This window comes from Esox lucius, chromosome 14, assembly GCF_011004845.1.
Source record: "Esox lucius isolate fEsoLuc1 chromosome 14, fEsoLuc1.pri, whole genome shotgun sequence".
Lineage (NCBI taxonomy): Eukaryota > Metazoa > Chordata > Actinopteri > Esociformes > Esocidae > Esox > Esox lucius.
Window position 1 is genome coordinate 13,152,560 of NC_047582.1, and position 22,044 is coordinate 13,174,603.

The following is a 22,044-nucleotide window of genomic DNA, read 5'->3' on the forward strand; positions in this document are numbered from 1 at the left end:
GATAATGTTATTGTTTTTAAACTTTCTTTACCACCAGCTACTAAAGGGCATATTTAGTTATCTATGCATAGGTAGCATCAGGATATGTCTGTGTTTTGGTCTGCCTGTGGTCATGAGATTAATTACTGTAGGTGGGAGAAAGTTAATCTTGGGTAACTTAAATTTCACTTATGGAATTGTGTCAGATGCCTAATTACATCTGTCCACTAGAGATTATAAGTCAGAACATGTATGTTCTGACAATGTGTTTTATCAATATACAAAATGGTTACACAAGTGCACACACACGCTTTTTCTCTGTCATTTCTTATCTGTAAAGTTTGTATTAATAACTTGTCATAAAGCACTTTAAATAAAGTTTCTGTTTTAATTAATCCAACGATTTTACTGGTTACGTACCATAATATAATGATGTTCGAAGTGGAACGTTGCAGTTTGCTGTAGCGGAACTAAACTAAAACAGCCTTTTTTCTAGACGGATCTGAAAAGCTGTGCTCACAATAAGAAACGTTCTTTTCTCGTTGTCATAGCACATGAGCGATAACCGCTACTTTTTACTCTCTTTTTCTGTACTGAAATTATACTAAGATGGCTGCCGTCGGTTTGAAGTGTCCAGAATGTGGCTCGCTGGACATAGTGGACGATGAACATTATTCACAGCCACAACTTGTATGTGCTGATTGTGGTGCTGTGGTATCTGAAGGTCTACTCACCACTACCAGAAGTGAAGAGCTACAAGGCACAGGTAGCTAGCTAAACTTGTTACGGTTACGTTGTCATTGTGGCTTTTTGCGTAGTATGTAAGTAGAATTATCATAACTCGGTAAGTAAGCCATGAAATTCTTGAAAGCTTGAAAGCGAGTGGTATTGGAGACATAGGCCACGCTTTTGTTCTGGGGTGCGTTATATTTGGAACGGTCCACTAAATAATATATATTTTTTAATGTTCCTGCAGTCTTCTGTAAGGCCATTCAGCATTCTTGCTGCACTACATCAGAGAGATGTATCTGAATACTGACTTTGTCTGCTTGACCTGTTCCTGTAGATGTCAGATACAGCAACAGCACAGAGGTGAACAAGCAGCCATGCCGAAATCAAATCAAAGGTAGGAAATGTGGAGAACTGACTTCTCCACCTGTTTGGTTAAACTTTCTGTTGGAGCACTGACACAATGTGCGGTGTACGAATCACAAAACACTGTCTTTTATTAGTATGATTGACAGTACCCCATCCCTTCTTCCAAACAGGCATACACCGGGTCCGTGCGCTCTGTCGTATTCTCAGGCTCTCCTTTGTCATGGAGGAGACAGCTGAGAACTATTTCAAGCAGGCCTATGAGCATCCTAGCTTCATCCGGGTCAGCCTACAGAAGAAGGAGGTTCTGGCGGGATGTTGCATATTGGCCACCTGCCGGCAACACAGCTGGCCAATCACCATGGGAACCATGACTTGTCTCCTGGAGGCGAACCCCAAGCTGATGGGTGTGGTTTACCAGGAGATGGTGAAGGCCCTCAAGATTGAGGCTCCACCCACCAGTGTCATTGACCTACTGGAAACTCACTGTCAGGCGTAAGTGTGTTATTAATCTGTCGAACTGTATAATTGTCTGTGCACACAGTACATTGCAGCATCCACAAATGCAAGTTAATACTCAACCATGCAAAGATGTATACATATATAAACAAGATCCAGAAACGCCACTGCCTTTACTGGGCCCAATTTATTTAAAATGGCCTGAGGTCAAGTGGAAAACTGTGGTCTGAAATTATCGAGAATCATGGACGGCGTGTCCTTCAGTCTAAAGGGGAGAGGGACCATCTGGCTTGTTATCCACCCACCGTTCAAAAGCCAGCATCTGGGATGGTATAGGGGTGCATTAGTGCACATGGTATGGCTGGCCTGCACATCTGTGAAAGTACCATTAATGCTGAACAATAGTATATACAGGTTTGGAGCAACATATTTTGCCATCCAGACAACGTCTTTTTCAGGGAAGGCCTTGCTTATTTCTGTAAGACAATGCCAAACCACATTCTGCATGTGTTACAACAGCATGGCTCCGTAGTAAAAGGTGCTAAACTGACCTGCCTGCAGTCCAGACCTGTCATCCATTGAAAACATGTGGCGTATTATGAAATGAAAAATCTGACAAAGGAAACCCCGGACTGTTGAGCAGCTGTAATCCTATATTAAGCAGGAATGGGAAAACATTTCACTTTCAAAACTACAGCAATTGCTCTCCTCAGTTCCCAAACGCATCCGGAGTATTGTTAAAATAATAGGTGATGCAACACAGTGGTAAACATGCCCCTGTCCCAACTTTTTTTTTAACGTGTTGCTGGCATCAAATTCAAAATGGGCATGTATTTTTCCAAAAACTAATTTCTTAATTTTAGCATTTGATATGTAGTCTTTGTAATATTTTCAATAAAATATAGGAACAAATGATTTGCCCATTATTGCATTCTGTTTTTATTTGTATTTTACACAGTGTACCAACTTTTTGGTAACAAAGTTGTAGATGTATTATTGTTTTATTTTCTCTGCTCTTCTTTTAGATACAAACTAAGTCCTCAGCATGTTCATGAAGAGTTATCCGAGTCCTCCAAGGATTTGACTAAGCGAGCCGCTGTCTTGTTGGAGCTAGCGGCGGATGCCTGGCTAGTCACCGGTCGCCAGCCCGTTCCCATCCTCACAGCCTCCATTTACTTAGCCTGGCAGTCGTTGAAGCCCACCCAGACCCGGCTGAAATACACACTGGCCAGGTTCTGCCAGATGGCCAAGGTGGCCAAGTCCTCCATAGCGCCGAAGCGGGTAACAGAGCTAAAAGAGGTTTTGTGTAAGCTGGGCCAGGAGCTGCCCTGGTTGAGGGGGTCTGAGATGACACCCCAGACTGTGGTCCAGATGGTGGATGACATCCTGAACTATAGACTCACCCTCCTGAGGAAGGCTCTGAAGAGCCATGAAGCTGCCCTGGCCTCTGAATCTGAACTCCCACCCAGCTTAGAGGACACCCAACCTGGGCCTCGCGACGATGCGCCCAGCCTGGATGCTACCGCTTCCCAGCCAGATGCAGAGAGTGCCCAGCAACCACAACAAGATGTTGACCTGACATGCACTGTTGTGATGGGGGGGTTGTCCCGCGCTGGGTCCGGCCAAGTCTCCACGCCGAGCAAGAGGAGTTTGTTTGAACCTCCATCAGTGACACATGCAAAGATTAGGAGGGTGCAGCTCCCGGTTAAGGAGGTGACCGGCGATGAGGAGATCTCAGACAGTGAAATTGACAGCTACATCCGTACTCCTCAGGAGATGAGGGACTATGCTGAGGCTAAGGAGGCGCTATCCTCCTCTGAGGAGGAGTTCTGAGAGGAGGGCATCACCAGCAATTACGTACTGGGATTGTTATGCACTTTACTGATATGCAACTAGTTTGAACTAGTTTTATCTACTTGTTACCTCATTTTGACAACACAGTGAATTTATATAAATATTGAAAAATCTCTTGGATCCTCTAAGGTAAGCATTACCAATAGTTTTTGTTCTACTTATTGACACCGTTTTGGTCAAGCTTACATTGCCTTGAAAAATGTCTCCTTTTAGATTTTCTCTGTTTTTGTATTTTCTCTGTTTTTGTATATTGTTTGTGTTTGACTGTCCCTTACCTGCTGTGGAGTTGTCGCAACGAGGCAAGGAAATAATTGCAAACTGGACGTTGGGAAATTGGTAGGGGATGAAATTACAGCTGAAAATACGGGTTTATAACAAGTTTGGTTCTGAAAATGTTTAGTAGCTACAAAGAATAGAGAAAATCTGAAAGGGGACAAATCATTGTCTATCATCACTGTATATTTGTTTCATGGTGTTTTGAAGTAGTTTTATTGGATTTATCTTCTGCTTTAATAATCTACCAATTCAATAAATGTGGCACAAGAAAACAAAGCATTTTGTGTTTCAGCGTTGAACTGGATACATGCAACCACACCAGTGGAGGCTGGCTTTGTTTTTCTGTTCAGTTGCCCAAATTACTTCGTTTTGTAGTTCACTGTAAATTATCTTTTTGTCTAATGAAGTATGCTAATTATAACTGACAGTGGGCTGAACCCAGTTCATCATTCCAGAAAGCTTGTTTGGTGATCCCGCTGAATGAACATTTAGTTAATTCTTTGTATTTAAAAAGCATCGTTTTTCTAGAAGTCACACAGTATATTTTTTTATCCAGAGTTGTACTTACTGTTTTATTGAAACTGTTATATATTTATTTTTGTTTATTCAAAGTGTGTTCATTGGGATAGTTTAATTGGCATTTTGTGTTTTATTTGAGAGGTATGTGAGGAAAGATAGTTTTGCTGAAAGTGCATTGGGCAAGATGGCCGTTCTGCGGCAGTACGCCTGGTCTGGGGACATAGCCTAGGCCTCAACAAATTATTCTTGACTGTTTCCTCTAGTGTGTTATTTGCCCTCTACATGTTTATTGGAGTTGTGTGATGGATGACTTGTTCATGTAAAATCCCTAGTATGTAACCACCCCATAGCAACCCTAGGTAACCACAGCAACCTCAGATGGGATTTGTGAACAGTCACTGCTCACTGTTTACAATAAATGTTTAGTTTTTAGTACTGTGTAAATATTGTTTGGTGGAGCTGTTTAGTAATGTCTTTAATTACATTTGTTTTTATACGTTATGCTTATTAGCTTTTCCAACAGGCAATCAATCAAAAACTGGCCAAGCATTTCTTTATTCAGAGTTGTACATATAATCACTTAAGAACAGACAATGCATGACCAAGGTCCACAATCACTATTTATTACAAAGGGAATGAACTCCAACAAAGTTAGAATCTCCATTGAGATGTTTCTTTCGTCTTTGACTAATTCTTAAGATTTTTTCCCCAAAACCAGTCCAATGACATTTAGCAACATTTATTGAAAGTGGTGAGGTTTTTAAAAAGCAACTAGAATCAACAGCTCAGCACACTTCCAAATGAAAGCAAATGCCATCACTAATGCAGGGATGGTAATGTTCCACAGAAACAAAGCAGGGTAAGAGAAGACTACAATCAAAAGGGCCTTTACCACCGGGCAACAAAACCCACCTATGGTTTTATTAAGCATGTATATTCACCGTTCTGTCATCCACTGCCAAATACCAGTCCAGGGAATTGCATTGATTAGCATAGCACTGAGAAACTGAGTGGACACAGAGCACTCCTTTGTTCCACCGACCCGGGTTTACTGGAATGTGGGCGAGTGTGATGGCATGCAGAGGTCTGAGAGGACGCAGCGTGTCTCGCAGGTTGGCTGAACCGCCTACTACAGACGGTGTGGCGGTCTTGAAGGCGCTGAGCGTGGCTTATCGCTGTGGAAACAAAGCCCGTGTGGGCGCTACTCCACTGTAGTGCTCCACGGCCCGGAGGAAGGGGATGGTACGGTGGAGCTACCCGATGAAGAGGCTCCGGGCGTGTCTGACTGATGCTTCTCCCTCCCTGTACCAGCAATGCTCCCCACTCTAGGGCTGCCTGTCAGTGAATACAGCCCATCAGCAGACATCTGTTCCTCTGGATGAATGGCAGATGATCACTCAGGAAACGGGCTTTGATGATTTCTTAAATTACATGGAATTACCACGAAGCCACTGACATGAACATCGACAGTGTTTTGTGGGTCCAAATTCTACACTGACTATATGAATAACTGTGTCTGTATCTAACTGTTTGGTGTTCGTTCTGCCTCCCCCATTTCCTCCTCTCACAGATATACACACTGCTCTCATACTCCATTTATCTTCTGCTTCTCATGTAATTTGCTCAATGATCTATTCTCTACAGTCAATCACCCAATTTATATTCACCTGACTCATTCGTTAACGATGAGGTTCTTCTGTGTCCTCGTCCCGGCGCACAGTCACAGTACCACACTGGCCATGACGCAGTGGTTGGCGGGTATGCCGATGCGACGCTGGCAGGCGAACATCTTGCGCAGCTCTGCGCGAAAGCGGTCGTGGAGCCAGGCATAAAGGAAGGGGTTGCAGCATGAGGAACTCATGGCGCACAGATGGCAGAGAAGCTGAATGAGCAGGAAGTGGCGCTTGTTGATGAGGCGGATGTCAATGTCGCGTAGGACGTTGAACACATGGATGGGCAGCCAGCACACTGCAAACGCCGCCACTACCAGCGCCACCAGGCGGAAGATCTTTCTCTTCCGGGCCCGCTGGGCCTCGGCCTGGTCGCGGGTCCGATGCCCCGGCGCCACGCAGTTCCGCAGCTTCACGGAGATGCAGAGGTAGGAGACGCAGACGGCGGAAAGGGGCAGGACGTAGGTGACCAGCAGGGTGCTGTAGGCGTACACCAACCTCATCTTCTCCTGGCCCAGCCAGAACTCCTCGCAGATGGTGAGGCCCTCGTCCCTGAACTCCACGTGATACGTGTGGGCCACGGCCGGAGCCACCAGGCCACAGGAGAGCAGCCAGATGCCCGACAGGACGTAGGCACAGGTGGACACGGAGGTACGTTTCTTCAGAGGATGAACGGTGGCGTAGTACCTGGTGGGGACGGGACGGACTATTAGTTCATTAATTGAGTTTTGGAAAAGAAAGAAAATCACAACCGTTAAAACAGTACGCTTCAAGGAACAAACCCCCCGAGCATTTCTCAAAAATCATCAGAATGACTCGGCCCCCTAACCTGTCAACAGCGATGGCTGTGAGGGTGAACACAGACACGTAGACTGTGACTGGCTGGATCAAGAACACCAGGTAACACATGAACCTCCCAAACACCCAGCCGCGGGGGTTGAAGGCGTAGGCCAGGGTGAAAGGCACGCAGGTCGCACACATCAGCATGTCCGAGAAGGCCAGGTTCCCTATGAAGAAGTTGGTGACGTTGTGCATCTTGCGGTTGCGGCAGATGACGTAGAGCAGCAGGTAGTTGCCAAACACCCCCACCACCACCACCAGGGCGTAGCAGGGGATGATGAGTGGCTTGAAGCTCTGCAGCAGAGCCACGTCTGCGAACAGGGAACTGTGGTTGGCCGAGCCTTTCTGGACGGCCACCTCGAAGACTGAGTGCGCTTCAGTTGTGACCTCGCCTGCAGAGGGCAGCAGACCTCCAGTACATCCACTACCACTGCCGTCCATCCTGTAACTCCTCTTAGCCCTGTACTCAGGAACAATCTGATCACAGGGGTTGGGAACGTTTTAGTGACTAACAATGCCAACAACAAAATGCCAATGTATTTGGAAATTAATGTTTTAATATATTTCACACCAATAAATGATTTGTTAAATTAATGTAGATCCATAACAATGCCAACCTGAACAACATATGGCGTTCTCCTTTCTGTGTGTTCCTATTTCCTTCTATGCATCAATACATTGGATTAAAATAATATGTAGATTCAATGTAAGGCAACCTGCTGCAATATGATTGTGAGTTTGCTCGACATTATGACATCTCTGCAAACATACTGTACATTCTTAAACTGAATTGTGTTTCAGTTGAGTGAACATACAATTTCAACTCCAGAAGGTATTCTAACACATTTGCATAATTCCCATTGCCTTTTGAATGAATAATGAGTGGTGTATTTCTTTGGGAAAGAGATTTTTTTTCTTCTTCAATTCAACGCCTTTAAGTCTGTGTAGTCTGAATAAAGGTTATCTTAAAATTTTTCTGTTTGATGTGTACATAGCCACGAGACGTAGTTGTATTCCAAGGCGTTTAGTCCATTAGCCTTCACCAAGTGTCCAAATTAATTTTTCTCTCTCAACATTTTACTATTTTTGTGTATACAACCGCAGGGGGTAGAGGGGTTGAGAAGGTGGCGGCTACATCTGGTGCTGAGATGGCAAATCCAAATGGTGTTTAATAACCTCCTTCCTGGATTTTGTGAACATCGCATAACATTTAAAATTGCCCTTATTAGTGGGAGTGACCTTATCAAGTAAAATCTTTGTCATCTGTTAATTTGAGCAAGTCAAAGTACTATGAGGAGTAACTCGATATTTCTGACATTGGGTAATGTTAACACTACTAAAGCCAACCATCTTAATTGCTTCTGCGGTAGCTACATAGCTAATTGAAGAAACATCCCATTTGGTGTTGTAAGCTACTTACTGGGTTTCTCGTTTGTGTTATTTTTTTATCACAATGAAGTTAAACAAAGCTAGTTAAACCAATATCAATCGAACCAGTTTATTGCAAACAACTATGTTATTGGCTAATGAAGGCCAAGTTTGACAGATCCAGTTCCACCAGATAATTTGCACATTCATGTGTAATGACTGGGAATAAGGTTGTGTTTTTTGACTTCCAGTGTGTCTAGCCCTGCTGCACCAGTTAGACCAGTGGTTCATTAATCTGTCACAAAGTTGTTATTTTTCTTTTTTTTAAACAATTTGAGGGGGCACTATCCTACAAAAACGCTTTGCTACCTACAAAAAGTAATCAATATCACTCTTCACTCCTTTTCAGCAAGGTTAATTCAGTTAACAACATAAGAAATCAGACCCCCTTTTTAACATTAGACGCCTAACATTTAGCACATGCTATGTCCTGTGTTTGTTTTGTGAGTTTAAACTTCATACCATATATTAATGGTTCAGTGTTGTATCAATAAAGATGGAAACTGAAGCTAGCTGATTTTAAAACCTTGGTATGTATTGAATCCCTAAGTTTCAATAAGAAAGTCTCTAAGAAATGGCAGCATCAACTGGATCCGGTATTTCATAAGCATATCATTCCCAGAGAGTGGAAATAGACCAGAAGCATGTCACCTGACTGTTGGGCATGCCCATTTTATTATATGCCAATTATATTTTGGGGTTTAATATACATTTATTTGCATCACCATGCTAATATATGAGCATTCCTTTGGGCTGCTCCAACCTGGTGACATGGAGAGGATCTGTGTCTGCTCCTTAACTTCTCATTACTTGTGTTCCCCAGGGCTTGGTTCCAGGTCCTCTCCTCTTCTCTATACACTGCTCCTCTTTTTTGTACTTGGCTCTAAGTCCTCACATGGCCTCTCCTATCATTACTATGCAGATGAGGCCCAGTTGCCCCTCTCTTTCTAAATGCAGTCTTACTTCGCATCGGAAGAGATGCTACTCGGTGTTGATCGGGCTTCCTGCCAGTGCCATCAACTCCCTGCAACTTATACAGAGTGTTGCAGGCTACATGGTCTCAACCTTCCCACGTTCTTCAATGCCACCCACACGCTCTGCTGGTTTCCAGCTGAAGCTCACATCAACTACAGGAACTTGCCTATGGAACAGCAAGGAGAACGGCCCCTCCATTCTAGGGAGAGTGAGGGGTTTAGACACATGACTACAGTTTGCACTGAATTAAATGTGGAGGGGCCGGCTTTTTCAACGTGGACAGGGACTTGCTACGACAATCAAGCTGCATTGCCAAAGAGATGGCGGGTTTTCAAAGTTTCAAGATGTCCAGTCTTTACCAAAGTGTTGTAGCTAATCTGTGAACGGTACATCAACATTCTGAGTTAAGCCAAGAATCAATTAGGTTCAGCAATATATTTTGTTTTACCTAGGCAAGCTAGCCTAGAACAAGTTACAGTAGCTATGTTGTTTCCCAACACAAGTCTAGCTTCCTGACATTTATCAATCGAATCAAAACAAGTACCCTGTTACTGGAAGGTGTATTAATGACATTCTAATTCTAGAATACTTTGCCACTAGGTTCAGCTTTGTTTCAATGTTTTGGTATTAAAGGTATGCCGTTATCATTAAAATATCCTCCGTTACTTATCTCCTCCTTTAAATCTGAAAGCCTTGTCTACATTCTAAAACACAACGTCCTTAAACTAGCTAGTATGCATTTTATAGTTTATGGTCTACTAGTTCTCATCTTCATCACATTCAGTACCAGCAAATATGTCCACAAATATTATCCCCATGGAGACTTCCCAAATTGGGCTAATTGGCTTTTGATCATCGGCTTCAAGTTAGCCCCTAAGGCATTATCCCTGTGTGGACCAGTGTGGACAGGCCAAATCTGACTGAAGAATCCCTCACTTGGTCTGAATTAAGACCATAATTTCCCATCAAATACAGAATGTCCAGATTGGCACAATGTCGGTCCAATGCAGGTGACAACATCGACTTCACGCTGGCTCTTCAATTTAACATTATAAAAGCATCCTAAAAGGTTTTTTTCCAAACAAATTTCCATAATGGACAGATCCTCAAAATTATACAAATGTGCACATTTACATAATTGAAAAATTCCCCTTTTTTCCTCATTACATTTAAATAGCATGTTTTCAGTGTTCATTTAACCGAAGGTACTGTTAAAGGAAGTGGACTTTTAGCATTTTTTGACCTTAGAAATAAGATTAAATTATGAAAGTCCCAGGCTCCAAAACAAGCTTTATCGATGCCCCAAAGACACCTGACAGATGTCTGTTGTATATCCCCTTATAAGAAAATGTCAACATGATTGGTAACGAATGTAACCTTTTCAATGGTTTAATGACTGGATTTATTGGTTGCGATTTGCTCCAGACAATTAAGTTGGCCATTATTAATGACGTTTTCAGTTGATCCCTGGGTAGTCACCCCTGAACACAGACACTACCAATTGATAGATCAATAGATGGATTAACACTGTATCAACATTGAATTAATGAGTCAGAACATAAGTCTACTTCAGGGCTTGCCACAGTACACTTACATTAGACTATATCTGTAGTGATTAAATTAAATAGTTTTCCACACTTCAGTTGCTGCTCATTTGCCAAATGACTTGACAAAAATAACTCAAGTGGCACTATTAATCTATTCCACATGCCAGCTGTACAGCATTGAAAAAAAGATGACGTGAAACTGGTTTTGCGGATGGTTAGCTTTAGTTAAACATACAAAACATTATACACAACTAATGTAAAAATATAATGCATGATATTGTGCATGCATGGATATTGGTATCCTTGGGCTTAACCAGGGACCAGCCCTGAACTGGTAGACATGCACCATTTGCACCTAAAGATGCCAGCTTAACTATGATGTTGTGCAATAATTTGCCTGACAATGTCACCATTTGTTTCAAAGTGTGATGTAGAGAATTTGTCCCATTTCGTTGTTTCAGTTAAAATACTGTGTCGTGATGAGATTCAGCCTGCATTGCAGTTCAGGGCCAGGTTTTATTTTGAATGGTATAGCACCAGAACAGTAATGGTTATTCATCTAAAGCACATGTTATTCCTTCCTTCTGCTTGCACATGGAACGTCTACAAAAGCACAAGGAGACCAGCCTTTGTATACAGTACTGTGAATGTTTTTCTAATCAAGTTGTGATAGAGGTGATGAAACAATAAACAGAATGTTTATATTTTCCATTTGATTTTTTGAATGAAATGGTTTGATGAAATAGTAATTTATTTATTTCCTATAATTCTGTATCTTTTGATAGTTTCACATTGACGTTTGACGAATGCAAAAGGCCACATTGTTCTGTGTCTTTAGGGCACTGTCTGGAAACTGTCAATGTTCCATATGCTTGGATGAATTCCGAAACTATTACTTCATAAAAAAAATTATATCTGAATGATATGTTCCCATGCAAGCTACCTACCATATAAGCTGTGATAGAAACTTGAAACTGAGAACCAAAATAGGATGTTTTGATATTATTTTTTTGCACTAAGTTGGTAGTTATGTGTTTGTATTCATTTCTATAGTGGTTTCATTTAGTATGCTGTGACCTAGGTATCTGAGTAATTAACAGAGCCTTTATTACTGCTTTTGAGATTTGATGGAATTAAATAGTTTATATTTCCTGTGTGCGCTCCAATATGAGGTGGAACATTTACCTTTGGTCAAAAAAAAAAACACTGAAGTGAATAGTAGATGCATTTAATATGATAGCGTAATCTTCACACTTCATCCAGTAGCTTGGGAATGTAGTCAGGCACATTCAATAGGAAAATGTTCAGGGTGTAGGACTATATCTTACTGGACAGATCACTTGAGAAAGTACAGAGTGTATACCATTATTTCTAAAAGCTATAAACCAATAGTGCTAGCCAAAGGACACCAAGTTTTACAAAGATTAATATGATTCTTTGTGCTAAAGCTACGTACATACAGTGGATATAAAAAGTCTACACACCCCTGCTAAAATGCCAGGTTTTTGTGATGTTAAGGAATGAGTCAAAGATAAATCATGTCAGAACTTTTTCCACTTTTAATGTGACCTATAATGTGAACAATTCAATTGAGAAACAAATTGAAATCTTTGAGGGGGAAAATAAATAAATAAAAACCTTTCAATAACCTGGTGAGTAAGTGTGCATACCCTCTTATAACTGGGGATTTGGCAGCGTCCTGAATTAACCAATCACATTCAAACTCATGTTAAATAGAAGGCATTACACACCTGCCATTATTGAAAGTGACTCTGATTGATCACAAATAAAGTTCAGCTGTTCTAGTAGACATTTTCTTAGTTGCATCTAAGAACAAAAGCCATGGTCCACAGAGAGCTTCTAAAACATCAGAGGGATCTCATTGTTGAAAGCACTGGGGCTGTTTTTCTTCAGCTGGAACCGGGGCCTTAGTCAGGGTGGAGGGAATTATGAACAGTTACAAATACCAGGGAATTTTGGCACAAAAGCTTCAGGCGTCCGTTAGAAAGCTGAAGATGAAGTTCACCTTTCAGCACAACGATGACCAGAAGAACACATCCAAATCCAAAAAAGCATGGATTCACCAGAAGAAGATTAACATTTTGGAATGGTCCAGCCAGAGCCCAGACCTGAATCAAATTTTTGTTGGGTGATCTGAAGAGGGCTGTGCCCAGGGAGATATCCTCGCAATCTGACAGATTTGGAGCACTTTTGAAAAGCAGAGTGGGCAAATATTGCCACGTCAAGATGTGCCATCCTAGACTCCTACCCAAAAAGACATTGTGCTGTAATAAAATCAAAAGGTCCTTAGTTTAAGGATGTGCACACTTATGCAACCAAGTTATTGTGAGTTTTTTATTTCAGTTTGTTTTTCAATTGAATGGTTCACGTTATAGGTCACATTAAAGGTGGAAAAAGTTCTGACATGATTTATCTTTGTCTCATTCTTTTACATCACAAGAACCTGGCATTTTAACAGGGATGTGTAGACTTTTTATATCCACTGTACATCACCACAAATCCACAGTGAGATATATGACCTCACAGGAAGCAGAAATTAAATCGATGAACAGTCTCAATCTGCTAGGTCTTACAAGATAATTTGGTTAACTATATAAGGTGTCAAATTGGATTTTATATATATTATTTTGTACATATGCATGTTGTGAAATGTTACTTTTTATTCTGGAGTGTTTGTTCTGATTCTAATGCAATCTAGAAAATGTATAAAAACATGCAAGTGAATTAGTACATATTTTCCGACCACTGCAAATACTGTAACTTGGTGACCAACCGTAATGCATACTATTTTGGAAAATACAGTTAACATTTTGCCAATGGCTTTTTGGTTCCAAATATATATCAACAAGTAAAGGTTAATGACAACTATTGTAGTTGAACATCACCTTACCAGCTTATGCTCAATTATTGACCACACACATATCTGTGATAAAACATTATTCCTCAATTATCAAGGAAACTGTGTGTAAATTCGTTATAGGAAAGGGTGTGTTGTTTTGGCAGGGGTGGTGTGGGAGAGGGTGGAAGTGCTGAGGAATTGTGAAAGATACATCCATGCTCCCATAATGATGACCACAACAACTAGAGAAATACACAGATGACTATTTCAGGCTATAATATGAGCCACATTACAATTCCCACCATGTGGTTTAGCCCTACTGAGCGAGGCGTACAGTAATGTAGTAATGTTTGGCTTGCATACGTCAGGGGATCGGTTCTTTTCCTGACGTTTCTTGCATTGGTGTCAGATGTGGATTTGTGAGAGTGAGAAGTCAAGCATGCCTTCCTGTTTGAAGATACAATTCCCACCAAGTGAGTTAACCCTATTTGTTTGCCTTATTCAACCAGAAACCAGGGTTTAATTACATCTCACTCCTGTTTTTGACAATATCAACAATTGATTAAGAAAAACATGTGGTCAAGTAGTTAAGAAGGATAACTAAATCATAATAATTTAAGTCAACTTAAATCTTACCTTGTTTAAGAAGTAAATATCAAAGCCACAATTCTTCAAAAATCAAGGAAACAATTATTATTCCTTAAGGAAGGTGGGCTTCCTTAAGTAATGATGAGGAAAAGGGGAAGTAAAAAAATACCTCTGTCAGGTGTGCACTCCACTCCTGTCCTGAACAGCTGTGATTATACAGTGTGTTGTGGGGCCACTGCTGCTGATATGTAGAGAGAGAAAGCGAGTGAGAGAGCATGCGCGAGAGAAGGAGAGAGAAATCTCCCAGGCAGGGCGTAATTTATTTTCAGATTCTATTACGCATTTTATTAGAATTTCAGCATGTCCAAATGTAATCGGTTGACCATAAACTATAAAATGCATACTGAATAAACATCTATTGAGTTTTCAACACAAATTTCACTGACTGCAATTTCTATTCCGGTCAGCCAGCAGCAGAGGCATCAACAATAAAAGGAAAAGAATCAAGATGCCCAGTATAATATCATTCCCTGGTACAGGGCCATTCAGACTGTATTTAGATACAGTAGATACAGTTACAAAATGTCAATGATATGTTTCCTTGACTGTGTTGAATATGTCTAAGCCTCTTTAGTTGAATGTGTGTCTAAACCTCCTTTGTTGAATGTGTGTCTAAAACCCCTCAGTTGAATGTGTGTCTAAAACCCCTCAGTTGAATGTGTGTCTAAAACCCCTCAGTTGAATGTGTGTCTAAAACCCATCAGTTGAATGTGTGTCTAAAACCCCTCAGTTGAATGTGTGTCTAAAACCCATCAGTTGAATGTGTGTCTAAAACCCCTCAGTTGAATGTGTGTCTAAAACCCCTCAGTTGAATGTGTGTCTAAAACCCCTCAGTTGAATGTGTGTCTAAAACCCCTCAATTGAATGTGTGTCTAAAACCCCTCAGTTGAATGTGTGTCTAAAACCCATCAGTTGAATGTGTGTCTAAAACCCCTCAGTTGAATGTGTGTCTAAAACCCATCAGTTGAATGTGTGTCTAAAACCCCACAGTTGAATGTGTGTCTAAAACCCCTCAATTGAATGTGTGTCTAAATCTCCTCTGTTGAATTTTGTGCAAATACCCCTCTATTAAACATTGTCACATACTGACAATGTTTAACTTGGTGAACTCCATACAAAGTGCCCAGAAAATGAATCCCATCCATTTATAAATCTCAGACAGAACAAAAGGGCATCCTGGTAATTAACTTGGTGAGAATGATGGAAACCAATTGATTGGTGGGGATGTATCTCTTTAAGCCCATTACCTAGACATCACATGGTCCCCCTTTGAGAAGGCGTCAGTGTGCAGGGTGGTGTAGCTGTCCCAAAGGTTCAGCTGGTTGGAAAATGCCTCTGGCAAATTCATGCTGTTACTACAATGCTTTGATGGAAAGGGCTGCCTTTACACAGGCAGGCCAATTTAGATTATATTATACTGGTGTAATTGACCAATCAGGTCAGCCCTGAAAAATATCTGATGGCAGAATATCTATTAGATTGGTCGAAAGACTCATTATTGGGAAAAACTGAATTGGCCTTACAGTAAAAATGCAGCCATGGAAACATTTGAGCAGGATGTAGGCACGTGCACAATGACTGTATTTGATCAACCTGTTAAAAGAACATCACATGCTATAGTCCATAGTCCACAGGCCAGAGTGCTTTCACCTGTATTGAAATGTGTCCTTGGCTACATTAACACAGGAAATTTGATTCTGATCTTTTTTGTACAAATTAAAATTTTTACTAATCACATCAGATCGTTTAACACCAGATACTTTTTTCTGCAGAGTGGATCTGATTGGTCAAAGACACAATTCATGAGAAAACAAGACGAGAATTGGACTCCTTACTGGCTCAGCCAAAGAGATTCCATGCAATTTGGCTGTGGCACAGGCAGTCCAATCCTAACTTGATTCCAGCTAATTGGTATTCATTTCATGGTTCTAAATTCAGACAGTCTAAACACAGACTATGTACACAAATATTAATTAATTATTTGTAACATGCCTCCAATGTTTTCCTCTCCAGTAAAATACAATCTAAATAGACTGGTCAGACTTCACTATGGGATAAAGTGATGTCTATTCAAATGTCCATCCAGTCTATCAATGGTGGGTGGGACCAAGGCCAATTTCTATTACACAGTAACAGTTTATTAAAACTTGCAAGGAATGGAATCATATTTACAAGGTGAACAGTGACCAATCTCTGACTTGTGTGGTCAGATGCTGCATAGCTGTCTACCCCCACCCATTCCTAACCCATGTTGTGCCCCCCCCCCCCCCCATCCTGCAATAAAACACATCAAGCTGTCTTCCCCCCCCCCCCACCCTGACAAATGGTTCACAACAACACCTCATGTTCTTCCTCTCTGGGACAGGAGCATGCTGTAGCACTCTCTCTACTTGACCATCATGTAATCGGTACTATGGTTATACACCCGTCTATCCTAATAAACATCTTTTACCTAATTCATTTATTAACAAAAAAAACACAGAAACAGAAACGTCCACAACAGATACAGGTTGGATCTCACATTTACTGTGTGAAAACAAGAGCCCCTCTTTACTATACCTGGTGCAATCTGTTCAGTTGGTGTGTAAAATAAAGACAAATTGCAGTGACGGATGGAAGCGGGATGTTTAAGGGGAAATGATAAGAATGACCATAAATGGGAGGCCAGACCGGTTCAGAGGCCTTTGGCTGGAGAGCCTGGCTCTGAAGTGCAGACAGACTTATGAGCAGCCTAATGCTCTCTTAACTGAGACTCAGATAGCATGTTGGTCATTATATCAGGATGTTTTGATTTCTGCGTTTTGTTTAGATTACATAGTAAGGTCTAATTAACTGGGTCAGTGTCTATTCAGACTTCCCCAACCCACACCACTGAAGAGCAGTTTGACCATTATGCATCTCTCACAGACACAGCAGAGGACAATGGACAGAACAGGTAAATACAACACTTTCATGTCTCCTTTCCCGAGTTGTGGGTTGGACCTGATTTGAATGCAGTTAGAGAGGTTGAAACATAGTGAGAGAAATAACCCCCTTAAGAATCTGTCCCCAATTGGCAGCTACTTAATAATTTAGAATGTATTGACTTTTTGTATTGTGTCCACTGAAATTGTTGAATGTATTCCATACAAAAGTGATTTGTTGTGAATTGCTGTTTTGAAACGTGAGGCTTGTTTTAATGTAAGTATTATTTACATTGCAATATCAATGATAACACAACTTCATTTATTCATATTTATTATATTTTTTATTTGTGTGTGTGTGCCTCTTCTGCGCGATGGTGCCGCTGTGTTTTTGCTGGGTAATGTCATTTTTACCGCTGTGCGCTACATTAAAATCAATGCGACAAACCTTACAAAAAGCGTGGAGGTTGTCGATATGACTCGAAGGTGCATGTAAATTGTTGCGTCCAACACTGTTGAAATGTACAGCTATATTTTGCTGGAAAATTTCTTTGCGGGAACACCGCCTTCACTTGCCATTGTTATCGCTCGCTTTCGGGTCTGAACTTTCCGCGAAGCTAACTGGGTTATAGGTTGCCAGGTTGAGGTGACAAACGTGTTGAAAATTGTATGGTGTGTGGATTGTGCGAATGGGATACTTTACAGACAAGATCTAGCCAACATTAGACAAATATATTGGTCCGATTATTTATAAAGGAGTTTGGGCCATGCAAATTACGGGAGTTTCCCGGGAGAAATTTCAAACCGTGAGGGGTCCGGGAGATAGGGTTAAAAAACGAGAGAAACCAGGGAAGTGTTGGCAGGTATGCCATACGGGGGAATGTAACTCATTTACTTAATGTAATTTATGAAATAGAAATGCTGTTTCTATAGTTTAATAATAAACCCATTCCCAATATAAACAGTGGATAAGAAATGGTCAAATAATGACAACCTGAAAGCAAGCTTTTACTAGCTGTTGCAGGAGCTGATTCCATTAATCTCATCATCATCCTCATCATTATCATCATTTTCTTCCGCTTATCCGGGGCTGGGTCGCGGGGGCAGCAGTCTAAGCAGAGATGCCCAGACTTCCCTCTCCCCAGACACTTCCTCCAGCTTGCGGCTCAGCTCTTTCTTCACCACGACAGTCTGATACATCGACCGCATTACCGCAGAAGCTGCACCGATCCGTCTGTCAATCTCCTGTTCCATCCTTCCCTTACTCGTGAACAAGACCCCTAGATACTTAAACTCCTCCACTTGAGGCAGGCACTCTCCACCAACCTGAAGTGGGCAAGCCACCCTTTTCCGACTGAGGACCATGGCCTCGGATTTGGAGGTACTGATTCTCATCCCCACCGCTTCACACTCGGCTGCAAACCATCCCAGTGCATGCTGAAGGTCCTGGCTTGAAGGGGCCAACACGACAACATCATCCGCAAAGAGCAGAGACGAAATTATGTGGTCCCCAAACCTGACTTACGAACAGAACCGGCGACAAAGGGCAGCCCTGCCGGAGTCCAACATGCACTGGGAACAAGTCTGACTTACTGCCGGCAATGCGGACCAAGCTCCTGCTTCGGTCGTACAGGGACCTGACAGCCCTTAGCAAAGGACCCAGGATCCCATATTCCCAAAGCACTCTCCACAGGATGCTATAGAGGCTATAGAGCTGGTCCAGTGTTCCGAAAAACCACCCTGTTCCTCCTGAATCCGAGGTTCTACTATCGGCCGTATTCTCCATTAATCTCAAGAAAGTAAAATTGGACTAAGAGTTGGACTACTGCTAAGTCCGGAAATATTTGGACACTGACACAATTGTCATAAATTGGCTCTGTACACCAGCACAATGGATTTGAAATTAAACAATGGAGATGCAATTTAAGTGCAAACTTTCAGCTTTAATTCAAGGGTTGAAGAAAAATATTGTATGAAACATTTAGGAATTACAAACATTTTCATACACAGTCCCCTTATTTAATTGGACAAATTAAATACTTTAATACTTTTTGAGAATCCTTTGCAAACAATGACTGGTTGAAGTCTGGAACACATGGACATCACCAAACATTGGGTTTCCTCCTTTGTGATGCCTTGCCAGGTCTTTACTGCAGCTGTCTTCAGTTGTTGTTTGTTCGTGGGTCTTTCTGCCTTAGGTTTTGTCTTCAGCAAGTGAAATGCAGGCTTGATTGGGTTGGGATCAGGTGATTGACTCTGCCATTGCAGAATATTCCACTTATTTGCCTTAAAAAAAACTCCTGGGTTGCTTTTGCAGGATATTTTGGGTCATTCTCCATCTGTAAAGTGAAGCGCCATCCAGTCAACTTCACTGAATTTGGCTGAATCTGAGCAGACAATATATCCCTAAACACTTCAGAATTAATTCTGCTGCTTTTGTCTTTTGTCACATCAATAAACACTTGTGACCCATGGCCACTGAAAGCCATGCATGGCTATGCTATCACACTGCCTCCACCGTGTTTTACAGATGATGTGGTATGCTTCAGATCATGAGCCCGTTCCAAGCCTTCTCCACACTTTTTTCTTCACATAATTCTGGTAGAGGTTGATCTTAGTTTCATCTGTCCAAAGAATGCTGTTCCAGAACTGTTCTGACTTTTTTAGATGTTTCTTAGCAGTATAATCTGGCCGTTGAGTCTTATGAATGGTTTGCACCTTGTTGTTGAACCCTCTGTATTGCTCTCGTGAAGTCTTCTCTTTATGGTAGACTTGGACAATGATATGCCTATCTCCTGGAGAGTGATCTTCACTTGGCTGGATGTGTTGAAGGGGTTTTTCTTTACCATGGAACAGATCCTACGATCATCCACCTAGTGTCAGTGTCCAATTATTTCCAGACCTGTTTTCTGTATTTGACCTTTTTTTTTGGACAAATTGCTGTTAGCATTGGAATATTCTGAGAAATGTGTATATTCTGGCAACCAAAAGAAAGAATGAAAGAACGCTGCTGAAATATTTTGTTTGTAAAAACTGGTGACTCTTCTTTGTGACAGGATCGAGAGAACAGGAAAATGAAAGCAGATAGATCATTGTGATGAATGCTGTCAATCCCGTGTTACCAGGGGCTCGATATGTAAATTCATTCATTAATTCAACAATCAACACATCTAATCACCCAAACCATCTCTCCACCAGTGACCAGAACATGCTGGAAGGTTTTCATATTATATAAAATGGTTACTTTTTTCATCAACAAGACCCTCTAATTCAGAACAACTTACATTTAGCACATTCACCTTTTTTTTAAGGGGTTTAATAACAAAGAGAATTGAATCATATGAAAAGAGAGGAATCTCTTGCCTCTTTTAACACATTAACTAATGGATCTGTACAGATACTGTATCTGGAATTGATCATCCCTCTTATCAAAAATAGCAGATTTAGATACCACATCTGTACATGCTGTTGAGCAGCTTCTGCATGCTTGCTATGTTGTGTGAAATGTAGTTACATTTCCAATCTCCTTGTTCTTTCAGATTGATACTCTATTTTTAAATTGTTATTACATATACATAATATCATCTATGTTCATTTAGTTAATTCTGTGTGAACAGATTAAATTAAGCCCGTAACATTTATTTTATTCCAATGTAATTTCAGCCCTGTGATGGCAAGGCTACATCATCAACTGAGAAGAAAATTAAAAAGAAGACGCCTGTTATTGAGAACCGCAATTAGGACTCCCAGAGACGTAGGTCTGTAGGTAGTGTATCAGTTGCACTTACCTCCAAATGAAACCATTTGTGTCTCCCATCATTTGAATGAAATGCATTCAAGGTACTGATTGCCCCTAGCATCCTCTAGACCAGGCAATGACAGAGAAAAACCCTAAAAATAGTCAAATAATCACCCAAGTCAGACTGTTCTCTATACCAGCCAATTTTCTGCCTTGAGAAACTCTTCGGTGTGCTACAAAAAATATACTTACAAATGTAACTGCTGGAATGCACATGGAATATTGACTCTGGAGCACCTGTGCAGTTTACATAAAATACTGAATGGTAGATGGTAATAAATGTATTAGTCCTAACCATAACTCCAAAAACATATTTTATTGCTTTCATTCTGAACAACAGTCAGTTGTTACATTTAAAAGGATCACAATTGATTTAAAATGATTAACTAAGAAAGTTATTGTAATCATTTTAATTGAATTGTGAGAACCATTGGCACAGACCAGTTTTTTTTTTTTTTGTCTGTGTAACTTTTTTGTCTCTTGTACCTTCACAATCTAGAAAATGTCTGAGTACTAGCCAATACTTTTACCAGCGCTAGAAATTAAAAATTGTCTCTATACAGGATCACGATTGATGCAATTCTCAGTCAACTAGTGCTAGGCCACTATAAAGTACATATACAAGAGACAGTTAAAGACATATGATCAAACTGAACTAGAGAAACTCTACAAAAATGTAAATTAAACCCATGGATAGTTTTTAAAAGTTGTTTGCAACAGGAAATGGATGATTTACAGTAATATTTGAGAAATCTATTAAATAGTATTATAATTTCTCTACTTTTGTTGTTAATCTCTATGGAAACCCGTTCAAATATCTAAGTACCCCCTTCCCTGTAAAATGGTTGAGTCCCGGAGTCCGCCTGCTCCTGTCACCATGCTGCTCCCCCTCCCTTGCAGTGAAAACGCTGAAGTAGTCAGGATCTCACTAGACTAGCCTAGCTGTAAAGAAAGCTTCCTTTTTGACTTTTTTGGCAAGGAAAGAAAACGGTGCAGTGGTCTTAAAATTATTCCAGAGCTGTATATTCACATTAAAATTTATTGAATAGAATTCAATTTTTTCTACTTTCGTTGTTAATCTCTATGGTAACCCTTTATCTGTATCTTTGAGTCCCCACTTCCCCGTAAAATGGTTCTCGGAGTTTCCCTGCTCCTGTCACCGTGCTGCTTCCGCTCCCTTCCAGTGATAACA

General features: G+C 41.0%; 2 protein-coding genes across 4 annotated transcripts; one reads left to right on the plus strand and one right to left on the minus strand.

Moving 5' to 3' along the window:
* The first annotated feature begins 435 nt into the window (after positions 1-435).
* On the plus strand, positions 436-3,942 carry brf2 (BRF2 RNA polymerase III transcription initiation factor subunit). Its single transcript, XM_010877537.4, has 4 exons — positions 436-745; positions 1,046-1,105; positions 1,248-1,569; positions 2,559-3,942. Exons 1-4 carry the CDS (start codon positions 589-591, stop codon positions 3,364-3,366), a joined length of 1,347 nt encoding a protein of 448 aa, XP_010875839.1. The 5' UTR covers positions 436-588; the 3' UTR covers positions 3,367-3,942.
* A 577-nt stretch (positions 3,943-4,519) lies between these two features.
* On the minus strand, positions 4,520-14,327 carry prlhr2b (prolactin releasing hormone receptor 2b). 3 transcript variants are annotated; one of them, XR_004576787.1, is made up of 4 exons: positions 14,260-14,327; positions 6,682-7,169; positions 5,850-6,539; positions 4,520-5,517 (listed from the first exon to the last, which is right to left on the minus strand). XR_004576787.1 is itself a non-coding variant. In XM_010877536.3 (3 exons), exons 2-3 carry the CDS (start codon positions 7,131-7,133, stop codon positions 5,903-5,905), a joined length of 1,089 nt encoding a protein of 362 aa, XP_010875838.2. In that variant the 5' UTR covers positions 7,134-7,169; positions 14,260-14,327; the 3' UTR covers positions 4,520-5,902. The 3 variants fall into 3 exon arrangements, 1 of the variants encoding a protein (XP_010875838.2); XR_004576786.1 differs by having other exon boundaries at positions 4,520-5,556; XM_010877536.3 differs by having other exon boundaries at positions 4,520-6,539.
* Between the last annotated feature and the right edge of the window lie 7,717 nt (positions 14,328-22,044).

What these genes read in the sequence shown, in the direction of transcription:
- brf2 (XM_010877537.4), top strand. Translation starts at nt 589, where the DNA reads ATGGCTGCCGTCGGTTTGAAGTGTCCAGAATGTGGCTCGCTGGACATA. An exon ending in TGAAGAGCTACAAGGCACAG is followed by an intron (nt 746 to 1,045) that starts GTAGCTAGCTAA and finishes CTGTTCCTGTAG; the next exon opens with ATGTCAGATACAGCAACAGC. An exon ending in ATGCCGAAATCAAATCAAAG is followed by an intron (nt 1,106 to 1,247) that starts GTAGGAAATGTG and finishes TCTTCCAAACAG; the next exon opens with GCATACACCGGGTCCGTGCG.
- prlhr2b (XM_010877536.3), bottom strand. Translation starts at nt 7,133, where the DNA reads ATGGACGGCAGTGGTAGTGGATGTACTGGAGGTCTGCTGCCCTCTGCA. An exon ending in ACAGCCATCGCTGTTGACAG is followed by an intron (nt 6,540 to 6,681) that starts GTTAGGGGGCCG and finishes CGTCCCCACCAG; the next exon opens with GTACTACGCCACCGTTCATC.